This window comes from Rhinopithecus roxellana, chromosome 9, assembly GCF_007565055.1.
Source record: "Rhinopithecus roxellana isolate Shanxi Qingling chromosome 9, ASM756505v1, whole genome shotgun sequence".
Taxonomy (NCBI): Eukaryota; Metazoa; Chordata; class Mammalia; order Primates; family Cercopithecidae; genus Rhinopithecus; species Rhinopithecus roxellana.
In genome coordinates, this window is record NC_044557.1 from 6,691,857 (window position 1) to 6,706,415 (window position 14,559).

Genomic DNA, 14,559 nt, shown 5'->3' on the forward strand with positions numbered 1-14,559 from the left:
CTTCTACTACTAATTTTTGTTTTTTCAAATTTACCACCATTTTATTTGCCCCAATTTGAGAAGTAAGATAGCCAAGACAAATGTGCACTGAGTCAACATCCCTAACAGATGCTCCTCACTTCTTCTAATTAGGAAACACATTTAAACATAAGCCCCTTTTAATCTGTACAGTGCTTTATGGAGTACAAAGCACACACACACACAATTTCATTCACTCCTCATGACAACCAGCTTTTACATCCTTATTCTGCAGACAAAGACACAGGTTAAGTATCTCATCCCAAGTGAGTCAGGTAGTAAACAGCAGAACTGCTTTAGTTTTATGTTATATACCATAAATATGCAGTGACAGCTAATATTTAACCACTCAGACACTCATGTACTTGATTCATAGCACTCTACTGTGTTCCTGAGAGCAGAGGATGTCCTGAATCTAGACAAATGAGATGTTAACATTTTGTTCAATAAGTTTCCATCATTTACACAATTTTGGGGGGAAACTCAATCTAGGCGTTTCTACAGAACATTTGTTCTGAGTGAGAACTTCAATAAGTATTATAATTAACTATCTTCTTTCCCATAGGAATATGCATATAGGTAACATCTCTGTCTTTTCCTAGTCCTATTCTGTAGTAAATATAATTAGCTGACTCTCAACAGTTATGCACTTCCAAAGACCCCTACATATTAAGGAGAATCCCAGAAGTCAATGAATTTCCTAAAAGGATACATAAGAAGTTATCATCTGATATCAATCAACTTTAATTAAATAATTTCTATTTTCTACCTTAAAATCAAAGTATGTCTCAAATTTTATGTATACTAATCTCCTAATCTATGACAGAAAACTTGTTAGACACTTCAGGAATATACATAGATCACAATTTCAGAAAATTCCATATTTAATTCTTGAGCTAAACTGAATAAGCAAACTAAAAAGAAAATGGTGGCTGGGCGCGGTGGCTCATGCCTGTAATCCCAGCACTCTGGGAGGCCAAGGCAGGCGGATCATGAAGTCAGGAGTTCGAGATCAGCCTAACCAACATGGTGAAATGCCGTCTCCACTAAAAATATAAAAATTAGCCAGGCGTGGTGGTGCGCGCACCTGTAATCCCAGCTATTCAGGAGGCTGAGGCAGGAGAATTGCTTGAACCTGGGAGGCAGAGGTTGCAGTGGGCCGAGATCACACCACTGCACTCCAGCCTGGGTGACAGACTGAGAATCCATCCCCCATCCCGCCAAAAGAAAGAAAGAAAGAAAGAAAATGGTATGATAAAATAGGAATAGGGCTAGAGATAAAGAAATACATTGTTTTAAAAAATACCGAATTAGAGACCAATAAAATTAGTCATAGCTTCAAGAAAATAATGCTGTCTATTTTTAAACATACCACAGAACACCAAAAAAGTACAAACAAGTTAATAGAAATCTATTTTGCACTACAACGGGTAAAGGGTGGGGAAAAAAGAAAAAAACCTTTGGGTTTAAAAAAAAATCCATTGTCTTCAACATAAGTAATAGTTACATACTGTGCTGTCATCACTTATAATAGCCCCTATCTCCTGCCTAATTTTCCTTCATCCTTTTCTCACTATACTCCAATTATAGTGTGGCGGGTTTTTTAATTCCTTAGAGATAACCTAGGTCTTTCCTACATTCAGTTTCTACCATTTACATTACTCTTAACCTACTGTCTTCCACAGCTTTCCTTAAATAACTTCCCTGACCCCAAACCTAGGCTGTCTCCCCTTAAGCTGTAGCTGCGGAACACTCACCTCTGCGCTCATCATACAGGTTATCTGTGGCATTATTTAATGTCCTTCCACTCAAGTTCCTCCAGGGCAGGCACTTGTCTGTTCTGTCTAACACTGTGTTCCTAGCCCCTAATGTAATGTATAAGTTCAATATTTGTAAAATAAATTGAATATAGAAGAAAAAATGAATTTAAGGTAAAATTGATCTGCTTTATTGCATAAATTTGAACTGCAGCTTTTAGAAAACAAGTAATTTCTATGCAAATCAGTAGTTGTCAATAGAGGAAAAAAGCTATTTAAGATTAGATAAGCACTTTGGAAGAACTATAAAAAAGATACTAATTACATTATTATCTATATATCAAGACTGGTCTTCAAGTAGCTTCAACGAAGTGCAAATCTGTCAACTTGGACTTGCTGTACACATAAAACTACATTTAATTAACAAAATCTGTAAATTAAAAGTTAACTTACTGAGAATAGCCTTCTCTAATTCTACTTTAGTGGTTTTACTAATTTACATTCCATTTATTGATAAAATAAATATAATCATTGAACACCAGCTAATGACATTTAAAAAACTGTGGCTACCACCGGGCGCGGTGGCTCACGCCTATAATCCCAGCACTTTGGGAGGCCGAGGTGGGTGGATCATGAGGTCAGGAGATCGAGACCACCCTGGCTAACACAGTGAAACCCCGTCTCTACTAAAAATATAAAAAATTAGCCGGGCGTGGTGGCGGGCCCCTGTAGTCCCAGCTACTCTGGAGGCTGAGGCAGGAGAATGGCCTGAACCCGGGAGGCGGAGCTTGCAGTGCACTGAGACCGTGCCACTGCACTCCAGCCTGGGCAACAGAGCGAGACTCCGTCTCAAAAAAAAAAAAAAGAAAAAAAAAATTGTGGCTACCTGAAAGTTCACAAAAACACACAATAAAATAATTGAACAAAAATGTTTTAAAATACTACATATAGGCTGGGGTGGTGGCCCATGCCTGTAATCCTAGTGCTTTGGGAGGCTGAGGTGCGTGGAGTCAGGCATTCGAGACCAGCCTGACCAACATGATGAAACCCTGTCTCTACTAAAAATACAAAACATTAGCCAGGTATGGTGGTGCACGTCTGTAATCCCAGCTACTCAAGAGGCTGAGGCAGGAGAATTGCTTGAATCTAGGAGGTGGAGGTTGCAGTGAGCTGAGATCATGAAACTGCACTCCAGCCTGGGCAACAGAGCAAGACTCCGTCTCGAAAAAATAAAATAAAATAGAATAAAATATTATATGTAAAACTTATAATGTGTTCACGTTTCCTAGTAATAACTAATGTTTTGTGAACCACTAATATGTGCAAGACACTGTACTGTTCTATATACACGATCTTATTTAGTTTCCACAATAATCTTAGGAGGTAGGTACTATACTGAATCTCTATTTTACTAAAAAACTAAAATACAGAGATTAAGTGATCTACTCAATGTCCTTCAGATTGTCTGCAAGAGGTGGAAACGAGTGGAAATTCACGGGTTGAGGCACACTGCAGCTCATGCTCTCAATCTTGTACTTCAATGTAATAATAATGATATAATATATTGGGTCATTTCAGCTCTGGGAGCTTAAAATGGGGTATTTTAAATTGCGATACAAAGGACATGGGAAAAAATAAAAGACAGTTTTCAGATTTACATGCTTAGTGAGAAATTTTTCTAGCAGTGATAGATATCATTAATTTATTTTATTATTACTTTTTTCTGAGAAAAAGTCTTGATCTATCGCCCAGGCTAAAGTGCAGTGGTGCGATCTTGGCTCACTACAACCTCCGCCTCCTGGGCTCAAGTGATTTCCCTGCCTCAGCCTCCCGATTAGCTGGGATTACAGGGGCCCACCAAGGCGCCTGGCTAATTTTTGCATTTTTAGTGGACATGGGGTTTCACCATCTTGGCCAGGCTGGTCTCAAACTCCTAACCTCGTGATCCACCTGCCTCAGCCTCCCAAAGTGCTGTGATTACAGACGTGAGCCACTGAGCCTGGCCCCATTAAATTTATAAGCCTGTTTATTGATGTGAAAATTAATCCCAAAGTTTTCCAGGTTTTTCAAGGTTTTCTTGCCAGAGTATGTGAATACAAAATATCCTGTGGTATTCCTTTTCTCTTTTTTTGAGACATGGTCTTGCTCTGTCGCCCAGGCTGGAGTGCAGTGGTGCAATCTTGGCTCACTGCAACCTCCGCCTCCCAGGTTCAAGTGATTCTCATGCCTCAGACACCTGAGTAGCTGGGATTACAGGAGTGTGCCTCCACACTCAGCTTATTTTTTCTTTTTTCCCTTTTATTTCTAGTAGCGACGAGGTTTCACCATATTGGCCACGCTGGTCTCCAACTCCTGGCCTCAAGTGATCCGCCCACAGTGGCCTCCCAAAGTGCTGAGATTACACGCATGAGCTACCGTACCCAGCCTCCTGTGGTATTTCTAAAAGTTGTACAATTATTTAAAAATAAATTAAACAATTTTGATATACATAATACTATTCTTTCCTTTAAAAGATAGTCAAGGCAACATCTAAAATATAAGTCAGGGAGTAATTTCTTTTTTATTTATTATTATACTTTAAGTTCTAGGGTACATGTGCACAACGTGCATGTTTGTTACATACGTATACATGTGCCACGTTGGTATGCTGCACCCATTAACTCGTCGTTTACATTAGGTATATCTCCTAATGCTGTCCCTCCCCTCTCCCTCTACCCCACAACAGGCCCCAGTGTGTGATGTTCCCCTTCCTGTGTCCAAGTGTTCTCATTTTTCAATTCCCACCTATGAGTAGGAACATGTGGTGTTTGGTTTTTTTCTCCTTGAGATAGTTTGCTGAGAATGATGGTTTCCAGCTTCATCCATGTCCCTACAAAGGACATGAACTCATCATTTTTTACGGTCGCATAGTATTCCACAGTGTATATGTGCCACATTTTCTTAACCCAGTCTATCATTGTTGGACATGTGGGTTGGTTCCCAGTCTTTGCTATTGTGAATAGTGCCGCAATAAACATACCCGTGCATGTGTCTTTACAGCAGCATGATTTATAATCCTTTGGGTATTTACCCAGTAATGGGATGGCTGGGTCAAATGGTATTTCTAGTTCTAGATCCCTGGGGAATTGCCACACTGTCTTCCACAATGGTTGAACTAGTTTACAGTACTGCCAATAGTGTAAAAGTGTCTCGATTTCTCCATATCCTCTCCAGCACCTGTGGTTTCCTGACTTTTTAATGATCGCCATTCTAACTGGTGTGAGATGGTATCTCATTGTGGTTTTGAGTTGCATTTCTCTGAAGACCAGTGATGATGAGCATTTTTTCATGTGTCTGTTGGCTGCATAAATGTCTTCTTTTGAGAAGTGTCTGTTCATATCCTTCGCCCACTTGTTGATAGGGTTGTCTGTTTTTTTCTTGTAAATTTGAGTTCTTTGTAGATTCTGGATATTAGCCCTTTGTCAGAGAAGTAGATTGCAAAATTTTTCTCCCATTCTGTAGGTTGCCTGTTCACTCTGATGGTAGTTTCTTTTGCTGTGTAGAAGCTCTTTAGTTTAATTAGACCCCATTTGTCAATTTTGGCTTTTGTTGCCATTGCTTTTGGTGTTTCAGACATGAAGTCCTTGCCCATGCCTATGACCTGAATGGTATTGCCCAGATTTTCTTCTACGGTTTTTATGGTTTAGGTCTAACATTTGTCTTTAATCCATCTTGAATTAATTTTTGTGTAAGGTGCAAGGAAGGGATCCAGTTTCAGCTTTCTACATGTGGCTAGCCAGTATTCCCAGCACCATTTGTTAAACTGGGAATCCTTTCACCATTTCTTGTTTTTGTCAGGATCCCACAGAAATACAAACTACCATGAGAGAATACTATAAACACCTCTACACAAATAAACTAGAAAATCTAGAAGAAACAGAGAAATTCCTCGATACACACACCCTCCCAAGACTAATCCAGGAAGAAGCTGAATCTCTGAATAGACCAATAACAGGCTCTGAAATTGAGGCAATAATTAATAGTCTACCAACCAAAAAAAGTCCAGGACCAGACAGATTCACAGCTGAATTCTTTTTTTTTTGAGACGGAGTCTCGCTCTGTCACCCAGGCTGGAGTGCAATGGCTGGATCTCAGCTCACTGCAAGCTCCGCCTCCCGGGTTCACACCATTCTCCTGCCTCAGCCTCCCGAGTAGCTGGGACTACAGGCGCCCGCCACCTCGCCTGGCTAGTTTTTTGTATTTTTTAGTAGAGACGGGGTTTCACTGTGTTAGCCAGGATGGTCTCAATCTCCTGACCTCGTGATCCGCCCGTCTCGGCCTCCCAAAGTGCTGGGATTACAGGCTTGAGCCACCGCGCACAGCCTCACAGCTGAATTCTACCAGAGGTACAAGGAGGAGTTGGTACCATTCCTTCTGAAACTATTCCAATCCACAGAAAAAGAGGGAATCCTCCCTAACTCATTTTATGAGGCCAGCATCATTCTGATACCAAAGCCTGGCAGAGACACAACAAAAAAAGAGAATTTTAGACCAATATCCTGATGAACATCGATGCAAAAATCCTCAATAAAATACTGGCAAACTGAATCCAGCAACACATCAAAAAGCTTATCCACTATGATCAAGTGGGCTTCATTCCTGGGATGCAAGGGTGGTTCAACATATGCAAATCAATAAACGTAATCCAGCATATAAACAGAACCAATGACAAAAATCACATGATTATCTCAATAGATACAGAAAAGGCCTTTGACAAAATTCAACAGCCCTTCATGCTAAAACCTCTCATTAAATTAGGTATTGATGGGACGTATCTCAAAATAATAAGAGCTATTTATGACAAACCCACAGCCAATATCATACTGAATAGGCAAAAACTGGAAGCATTCCCTTTGAAGACTGGCACAAGACAGGGATGCCCTCTCTCACCACTCCTATTCAACATAGTGTTGGAAGTTCTGGCCAGGGCAATCAGGCATGAGAAAGAAAAAAGGGTATTCAATTCGGAAAAGAGGAAGTCAAATGGTTCCTGTTTGCAGATGACATGATTGTACATCTAGAAAACCGCATCGTCTCAGCCCAAAATCTCCTTAGGATGATAAGCAACTTCAGCAAAGTTTCAGAATATAAAATCAATGCGCAAAAATCACAAGCATTCGTATACAAAAATAAAGACAAACAGAGAGCCAAATCATGAGTGAACTCCCATTCACAATTGCTTCGAAAGAATAAAACACCTAGGAATTGAATTTACAAGGGATGTGAAGGACCTCTTCAAGGAGAACTACAAACCACTGCTCAACAAAATGAAAGAGAATACAAATGAATGGAAGTACATTCCATGCTCATGGATAGGAAGAATCAATATTATGCAAATGGCCATACTGCCCAAGGTAATTTATAGATTCAATGCCATCCCCATCAAGCGACCAATGACTTTCTTCACAGAATTGGAAAAAACTACTTTAAAGTTCATATAGAACCAAAAAAAGAGCCCGCATTGCCAAGTCAATCCTAAGCCAAAAGAACAAAGCTGGAGGCATCATGCTACCTGACTTCAAACTATACTACAAAGCTACAGTAACCAAAACAGCATGGTACTGGTACCAAAACAGAGATATAGACCAATGGAACAGAACAGAGCCCTCAGAAATAACACCACACATCTACAACTATCTGATCTTTGTCAGGAAGTAATTTCTTAAGGAAAAGTGTGTACCAGATTTTGGGGTAGAAAACCCAATTCAAAATTTCTTTTTATTATTTAAAGATTGCATATAATGATACTCTTCCCTTTTTCCCCACAGCAGAGGCAAACTTGCAAATGTTTTCCAAATACAATATGCCTAAAAAAAGAAAAGGAAAAGCTGAAGGCATCTGTTACAGATATATGTTGGGAAGGCAGACCTGAATATCTATTAAACTGCTGTATGTCTCTGCTCATTTTTTCCAGATTAGGTAGATGTTGTCAATTTATCAGCAAATTTCACTGCATTCAGTGCCATTATCTACTCAAGGAATTGTGTGGTATTGTAGAAAGGAAAAAACATCACCCCAATCAAATTTATTTTAATGTGAAAAATTCATTTAAGCTTAAAAACAAATTACTAGTAAAACTGTAGAAAATGGCATTCTTTGGGGGTGGCCTTAAACAGATGTTACTGTTGGTACTGGTGATTTATATATAAAATATACAATATACAATACTTTCCTTCATTATTTTAAATGCAAACACGAACTTGAAACAAATTACCTTGCTTCTGTTCACAGTTCACAGCACAGCCTAAGATGAGCTGAAGCATCCTTCCAAGCTCTGCTGCATCAGAATGCTCCCCAATAAGGTTGACATCAGGAAGGGTAAAGTCATTAATTTGCTGTCCTAAAATCTGAATGGAGATAAAAGAATTATAATTGCATTTACATTTATATGACCAAAAAAAAAAAAACACTTGATCGAGGTTAGTTTGTTTTACCAGAAACTCATTGCCAAGGATAGAATGATTATGTTCCATTTCATTCCCAATTTCTATTTTTACCTACCATACCCTAAATTATAACTATCTTGAGTTACAGCAACTTAGTTCCTAGTCTGGTATGTGGCATGTACATCGAGATAAAAAACAAAACAAAACTGAGTACTCCAAGAAGAAAGGGGTGTATACTCTTTGAAGAAGTAGACAGAGAGGTTATGAACTAGGGGGCACCAGAAAGACCTGAGATTAAATATAAATTCATGTCCCCAACAGTAAGATTCTTACTAGTCACCTTCACTCCATTTGATTGCCAAAACACTGGCAGCAAAAATACCTATGTCAGGGAGGAGCATGAAGGATTTCTTTATAGGGAAATTGACTGTTCCCACCTGAAATGATTCATATGCAGACAAATGGGCAGGTCTCTGCCTGACAATCCTACAGTGAAATGTACCACTCAAAAAGCACCCCCAACTCAGATTCCAATCAGTTTTCGATAGTGGTTTACTTTTAAATGTCAATAAACAATCAAGGACCATTAAAATATTTGAGAAGTCTCCAACATCAAAAATAGACAAAAACAATGAAAGCAAACTCAGAGAAAAGCAAATAATGCAGCAAATGAAAGAAAATAAAAATTTAAATATCCTATAACTAGATGTACACACAGGTGGTAAAACTATCAACACAAACAAGAAAATAATTATTTAAAAACCTGAGAATCATGGTTTTCCCTGGATAGGAGGTGAGGAAAGAGGTTGTGATCAAGAAGGTAAACACAAGTCCTGTAGGTGCTGGTGACATTCAACTGACCTATGTTACATGGCTGCTCACTTCACAATTACCTTTAAAATGTACATACACATACTGTATGCTTTTCTGAATGTATGTTTATTCTACACTGAAAAACTACTGGGAGTTTTGGAGGAGTGGTTCTGGTATTTTATTTTTTATTTCTTTATTTCTTTGAGACTAAGTTTTGCTCTTGTTGCTGGAGTGCAATGGCATGATCTCGGCTCACTGCAACTTCCCAGGTTCAAGTGATTCTCCTGCCTCAGCCTCCCAAGAAGCTGGGATTATAGGCGTGTGCCACCACACCCAGCTAATTTTGTATTTTTAGTAGAGATGGGATTTCACCATGTAGGTCAGGCTGGTCTCGAACTCCTGACCTCAAGTAATCCACCTGCCTGGCCTCCCAAAGTGCTGAGATTACAGGCGTGAGCCACCGCGCCTGCCCAAGGGATTGGTATTTTAGATGGATGGTCAAAGAAGCCCTCTACGCTAAGTTTAAAACTGAGCAGAATCCTGGAATGAAGAGGCAGACTATACAGTTATAGGTGTGGGGATACAAGACAGAGGTTACGATGCGCAGAGTTGTGAGGTAGGAGTGCACTTGATAAACTCCAAGAACAGTAAGGTCAGTGTGGCTGGGGAAGGGGTGGAAGACAAGGTCCAGGGGTCAGGATGGGGGAGGCATGTCACTTAGGTCCTCCTAAGTTATGTCAAGAATGTGGGTTTTATTCTAAATAATAGGAAAACAAATTGAATTAAATGAATAGAAATATACCACCAACCAGATTAAATTAAATTTTTCTCCTTGAATACAAAAATCAGTTCCTAAAAGGATAGAAAAGAAATCGGTGGCCAGATACGGTGGCTCACGTCTTATTTTTTTTTGTTTGTTGAGACAGAGTATTGATCTGTCGCCCAGGCTGGAGTGCAGTGGCACAATCTCGGCTCACTGTAACCCCTGCCTCCTGGGTTCATGCCATTCTCCTGCCTCAGCCTCTCGAGTAGCTGGGACTGCAGGCACCCACCACCACACCTAGCTAATTCTTTTTTTTTTTTTTTGTATTTTTAGTAGAGACGGGGTTTCACTGTGTTAGCCAGCATGGTCTTGATCCCCTGACCTCGTGATCTGCCCACCTCGGCCTCCCAAAGTGCCTGGATTACAGGTGTGAGGCACTGTGCACAGCCAGCTCACGCCTGTAATCTCGGCACTTTGGGAGGCCGGGGCGGGTGGATCACCTGAGGTCAGGAGTTTGAGGCCAGCCTGACCAATATAGTAAAATCCCGTCTCTACTAAAAACACAAAAATTAGTTGGGTGTGGTGGCAGGCGACTGTGGTCCCAGCTACTTGTGAGGCTAAGACAGGAGAATTGCTTGAACCTGGGAGGTGGAGGTTGCAGTGAGCCAAGATTGTGCCACTGCACTCACTCCAGCCTGGGTGACAAAGCAAGACTCCATCTCAAAAATAAATAAATAAATAAATAAATAACAAAATGAAAAGACCAAACCTATGTTTGATTGGTGTACCTGAAACTGACAGGGAGAATGGAATCAAGTTGGAAAACACTCTTCAGGATATTATCTAGAACTTCCCCAACCTAGCAAGATAGGCCAACATTCAAATTCAGGAAATACAGTGAATGCCACAAAGATATTCCTCAAGAGTAGCAACCCCAAGACACATAACCGTCAGATTCACCAAGGTTGAAATGAAGAAAAAAATGTTAAGGGCATCCAGAGAGAAAGGTCAGATTGCCCACACAGGGAAGCCCATCAGACTAACAGCGGATCTCTCTGCAGAAACCCTACAAGCCAGAAGAGAGTGGGGGCCAATATTCAACATTCTTAAAGAAAAGAATTTTAAACCCAGAATTTCATACCCAGCCAAACTAAGCTTCATAAGCAAAAGAGAAATAAAATCCTTTACAGACAAGCAACTGCTGAGAGATTTTGTCACCACCAGGCCTGTCTTACAAGAGACCCTGAAGGAAGCACTAAATACGGCAAGGAAAAACTGGTACCAGCTGTTTGGACGAACGGAGGCAAGATGGCGCAGTTCCGGGTTCTTCACCGTCAACTTTCCCGCGCCCGGGAAAGACATGGCTCGACTGCGCAAGCGCAACCCGACCTCCGACGGAGAAGAACCGGAACCCGCCTAGCCACGCCTACCGCCCCGCCCCGCCTATGTCCCGCCCACTGCCCTCCCACTCCCGGGCCCAGGACATAAAAGCCGCTCCCAGCGGGTGCGCGGTGCGAACTTCCTTAGCCCCTCCTCGTACGCGGGACCCAGGAAACTCGTCCGAGAACACCGGTGCGAACTTCCTTGGCCCCTGCTCCTGTGCGGACCTAGGAACCTCACCCGAGAACACCGGAGCGACTTCGTCGGCCTCCACCGCCGGAGACTGGTGAACCTCGCTCCCTCCTTCACATTGGCTTGTAAATAAAGTTTTTTTGCCTTGCCTACTTGCCTTTTCTCTGGCATTTGCTCTGGGGGTCGCATTAAAGCAAACCAGCTGGTGCCGAAACCCGGGAGGCGACCCCTCCTCAGGGCCCCCCAAGGTCCGAGGAGCCTCCTCCTTCCACGCCCCAGACGGACCAGGACCTGGACATCGCTTTCCCCACCTCCAAGTCTCCTAGGGGTGAGTACCTTTTGCCTCTCTCTCATATTCCTTGGCCAGAAGTCCTGCGCAGGCCCAAGGCTTTTTTTTCCGGTCACCAGGTGACCCAGGAAAGTTCCCAAAGGCAGAGACTTCTGCACAAAGGAACTCCATTCCGTTCCGTGGGAGACCCGTCCAGGACGGAGACGTCCGCCTGGAGGTAATCTCCATTCCGGCTCCAGGAGCCTCTCACCGGTCTCTAGTGGCTCCAAAGGACGCTTTGTAGCCAGGTAGAGTTCGGTTTCCGTTTCCGCCTATTGGCGAGAGGAAGGCAATGCGAAACCCCCAATCCAAAATACCTAGAGACTCCCCTTTAGGGTGTCTTCTAAAAAACCTCAAAACTTTGCAATTAGAACAAGATCTCAGGTGAAAGCGACTGGTGTTCCTCTGCACTGTGGCATGGCCACAATATAAATTAGACAATCAGTCTCAATGGCCGCCTGAGGCCACTCTAGACCATAACATTTTAACCGACCTCAGTAGTTTTTGTCAACGCTTAGGCAAGTGGTCCGAAATTAATTATATACAAGGATTTTGGGCCTTGCGTTCTCGTCCGGACCTGTGTAGCCAGTGTTCCTTGGCTCAAGTCATGTTGGCTAAGGACGCAGGCCTAACAAAGTCCGAAAAAGAGGAGTCATCTTTCCTGTCTGAGTTGCCCGAAGACCTTACTTTCCCTCCCTCCCTTCCACTCCCGCCATATACCCCACCTCCCCCTCCCGCTTCGGCCCCACCTCTTCTTTCGTCTCCACCTCCCCCTCCCGCTCTGGCGGTTGTTCCGCCTCCCTCCTCAGCCCCTCCCACCATTGTTGAGGCTACACTTCCCTCCGACCCCTCAGCACTTCCGCCTGGTCATCTTAGTTCGCCTATCTCTGCCCATACCCGCTCTAAAGATTGCCTAACTGCCCCCGCTCCTACTCCCACCCTATCCAAACCCCCTGCAGTCTTAGCACCCTTGGGTGAGGTGGCCGGAGCAGAGAGCGTAGTTAGAGTTCATGTTCCCTTTTCATTAGCAGATCTTTCAAAGATTGAAAGACGCCTAGATTTTTCTGCCAACCCTACAATTTATACCAAAGAATTTAGATACCTTTGCCAGGCCTACGATTTAACCTGGCATGATCTCCAGGTTATTCTTACCTCTACTCTAAACCCTGAGGAGCAAGAGCGCATCCTAGTGGCCGCCAGGCAGCATGCCAACCAATTACACTTAACAGACCCTGCGTTCCCACTAGGGGATCAAGCAGTCCCCTCTACAGACCCAGACTGGAACTATCAAGTAGGCCAGCCAGGCCGCCGAACACGAGATATGATGACTCAATGTCTTCTGGCTGGTATGCAGGCAGCCTCAAATAAGGTAGTAAATTTCAATAAACTAAAAGAAATTATTCAAGGTCCAGATGAGAACCTGGCCACACTTTTAAACAGGCTAACTGAGGCTTTAATTCAGTACACTCGGTTAGACCCAGCTTCCCCAGCCGGGGCCACTATTCTAGCATCATATTTTATTTCACAATCGGCCTCGGATATTCGGAAAAAACTCCAAAAGGCAGAGGACGGACCTCAAACTCCTATTCGAGACCTAGTCAAGTTGGCCTTCAAGGTCTATAATTCAAGGGAGGAAATGGCTGAGGCCCAACGACAGGCCCGCCTAAAGCAGAAGGTACAGCTCCAGACTCAAGCCTTAGTTGCTGCTTTGCAGCCTAGCCGTAACCCAAAACTGGAGAGCAAAACCCCCGGAGGCTCAAAGACAATAAAAGGGGCTTGCTATAAATGCGGTAACCCAGGGCATTGGGCTAATAGATGTCCCCAGAGTCCCCAACCAGTCTGAGCCAGTGCGGCCGTGCTACAAGTGCAGAGTAGCTGGACACTGGGCTAAAAAGTGTCCTAACCGTCGTCTGCCAACAACTCCTTGTCCAGCATGCCATGAAGAAGGGCACTGGAAGTCTGACTGCCCCACCCTGAAAACTGGGCATGGCGCCTCAACGTGATGTCCCTTCTCAGGACCCTGGGCGCTCCTTCCAGCTCTTACATCTGGATGACGACTGAAGGTGCCGGGACTCGGGGACCCCCATCACCCTCGCCAAGCTGCGGGTAACTCTCCTGGTAGCAGGTAAGACAATTAATTTTTTAATCGACAGCGGGGCTACCTACTCTGTTTTGCCGTCTTTCGAAGGGCCTAGCCTTCCCTCCAATATTTCTGTTGTAGGAGTCAATGGCTCCCCATCCAGCACTTGAAAAACCCCACCCCTTAATTGCTGCCTGGCCAACAACTATTTTGCACACTCGTTCCTCATTATCCCCTCATGCCGCACTCCCCTACTGGGCCAAGATGTTTTAAGTCAACTGAAAGCCTGTATCTCCATCCCTACTAGCGCCCCCCACCCTACCCACCATCTGCTTTTAGTATTGACTAACTCAAATGACTCCAACAATCCTACTAACCCTTTCCCCGATTTCCCCATTCCTATCAACCCCCAAGTGTGGGACACCTCCACTCCTGTCGTGGCGGACCATCATCCACCAATACTTATAAAACTTAAGAAACCCTCTCAGTTTCCAACCCGCTCACAGTTCTCTCTCTCTCCACAGCACTTACAAGGACTAAAACCAATCATTACTAGGTTACTCAGCCAACACATCCTCATCCCCATTCATTCTCCCTGTAACACCCCAATCCTACCTGTAAAGAAGGCAGATGGAACTTTTCGGTTAGTGCAGGATCTTCGTCTTACCAACGAAACTGTTTGTCCCACCCATCGGTTAGTTCCCAACCCATATACCCTTCTTTCTCTCATTCCACCTAATACAACACACTTTACTGTACTGGATCTAAAAGATGCATTTTTCACTATTCCCCTGCACCCAGAT

The 14,559-nt window shown here is 43.2% G+C and overlaps 1 protein-coding gene across 4 annotated transcripts in view; it reads right to left on the reverse strand.

The window, feature by feature from the left end:
* HOOK3 (hook microtubule tethering protein 3) overlaps positions 1 to 14,559 on the reverse strand; it is a 137,619-nt gene that overhangs the window by 75,102 nt on the left and 47,958 nt on the right. For all 4 annotated transcript variants that reach the window (XM_030938111.1, XM_030938112.1, XM_030938109.1 and 1 more), the window contains exon 5: positions 8,029 to 8,161. In XM_030938111.1, the coding sequence (XP_030793971.1) occupies positions 8,029 to 8,161 (133 nt within the window). The remainder of the gene's footprint in view (positions 1 to 8,028; positions 8,162 to 14,559) is intronic.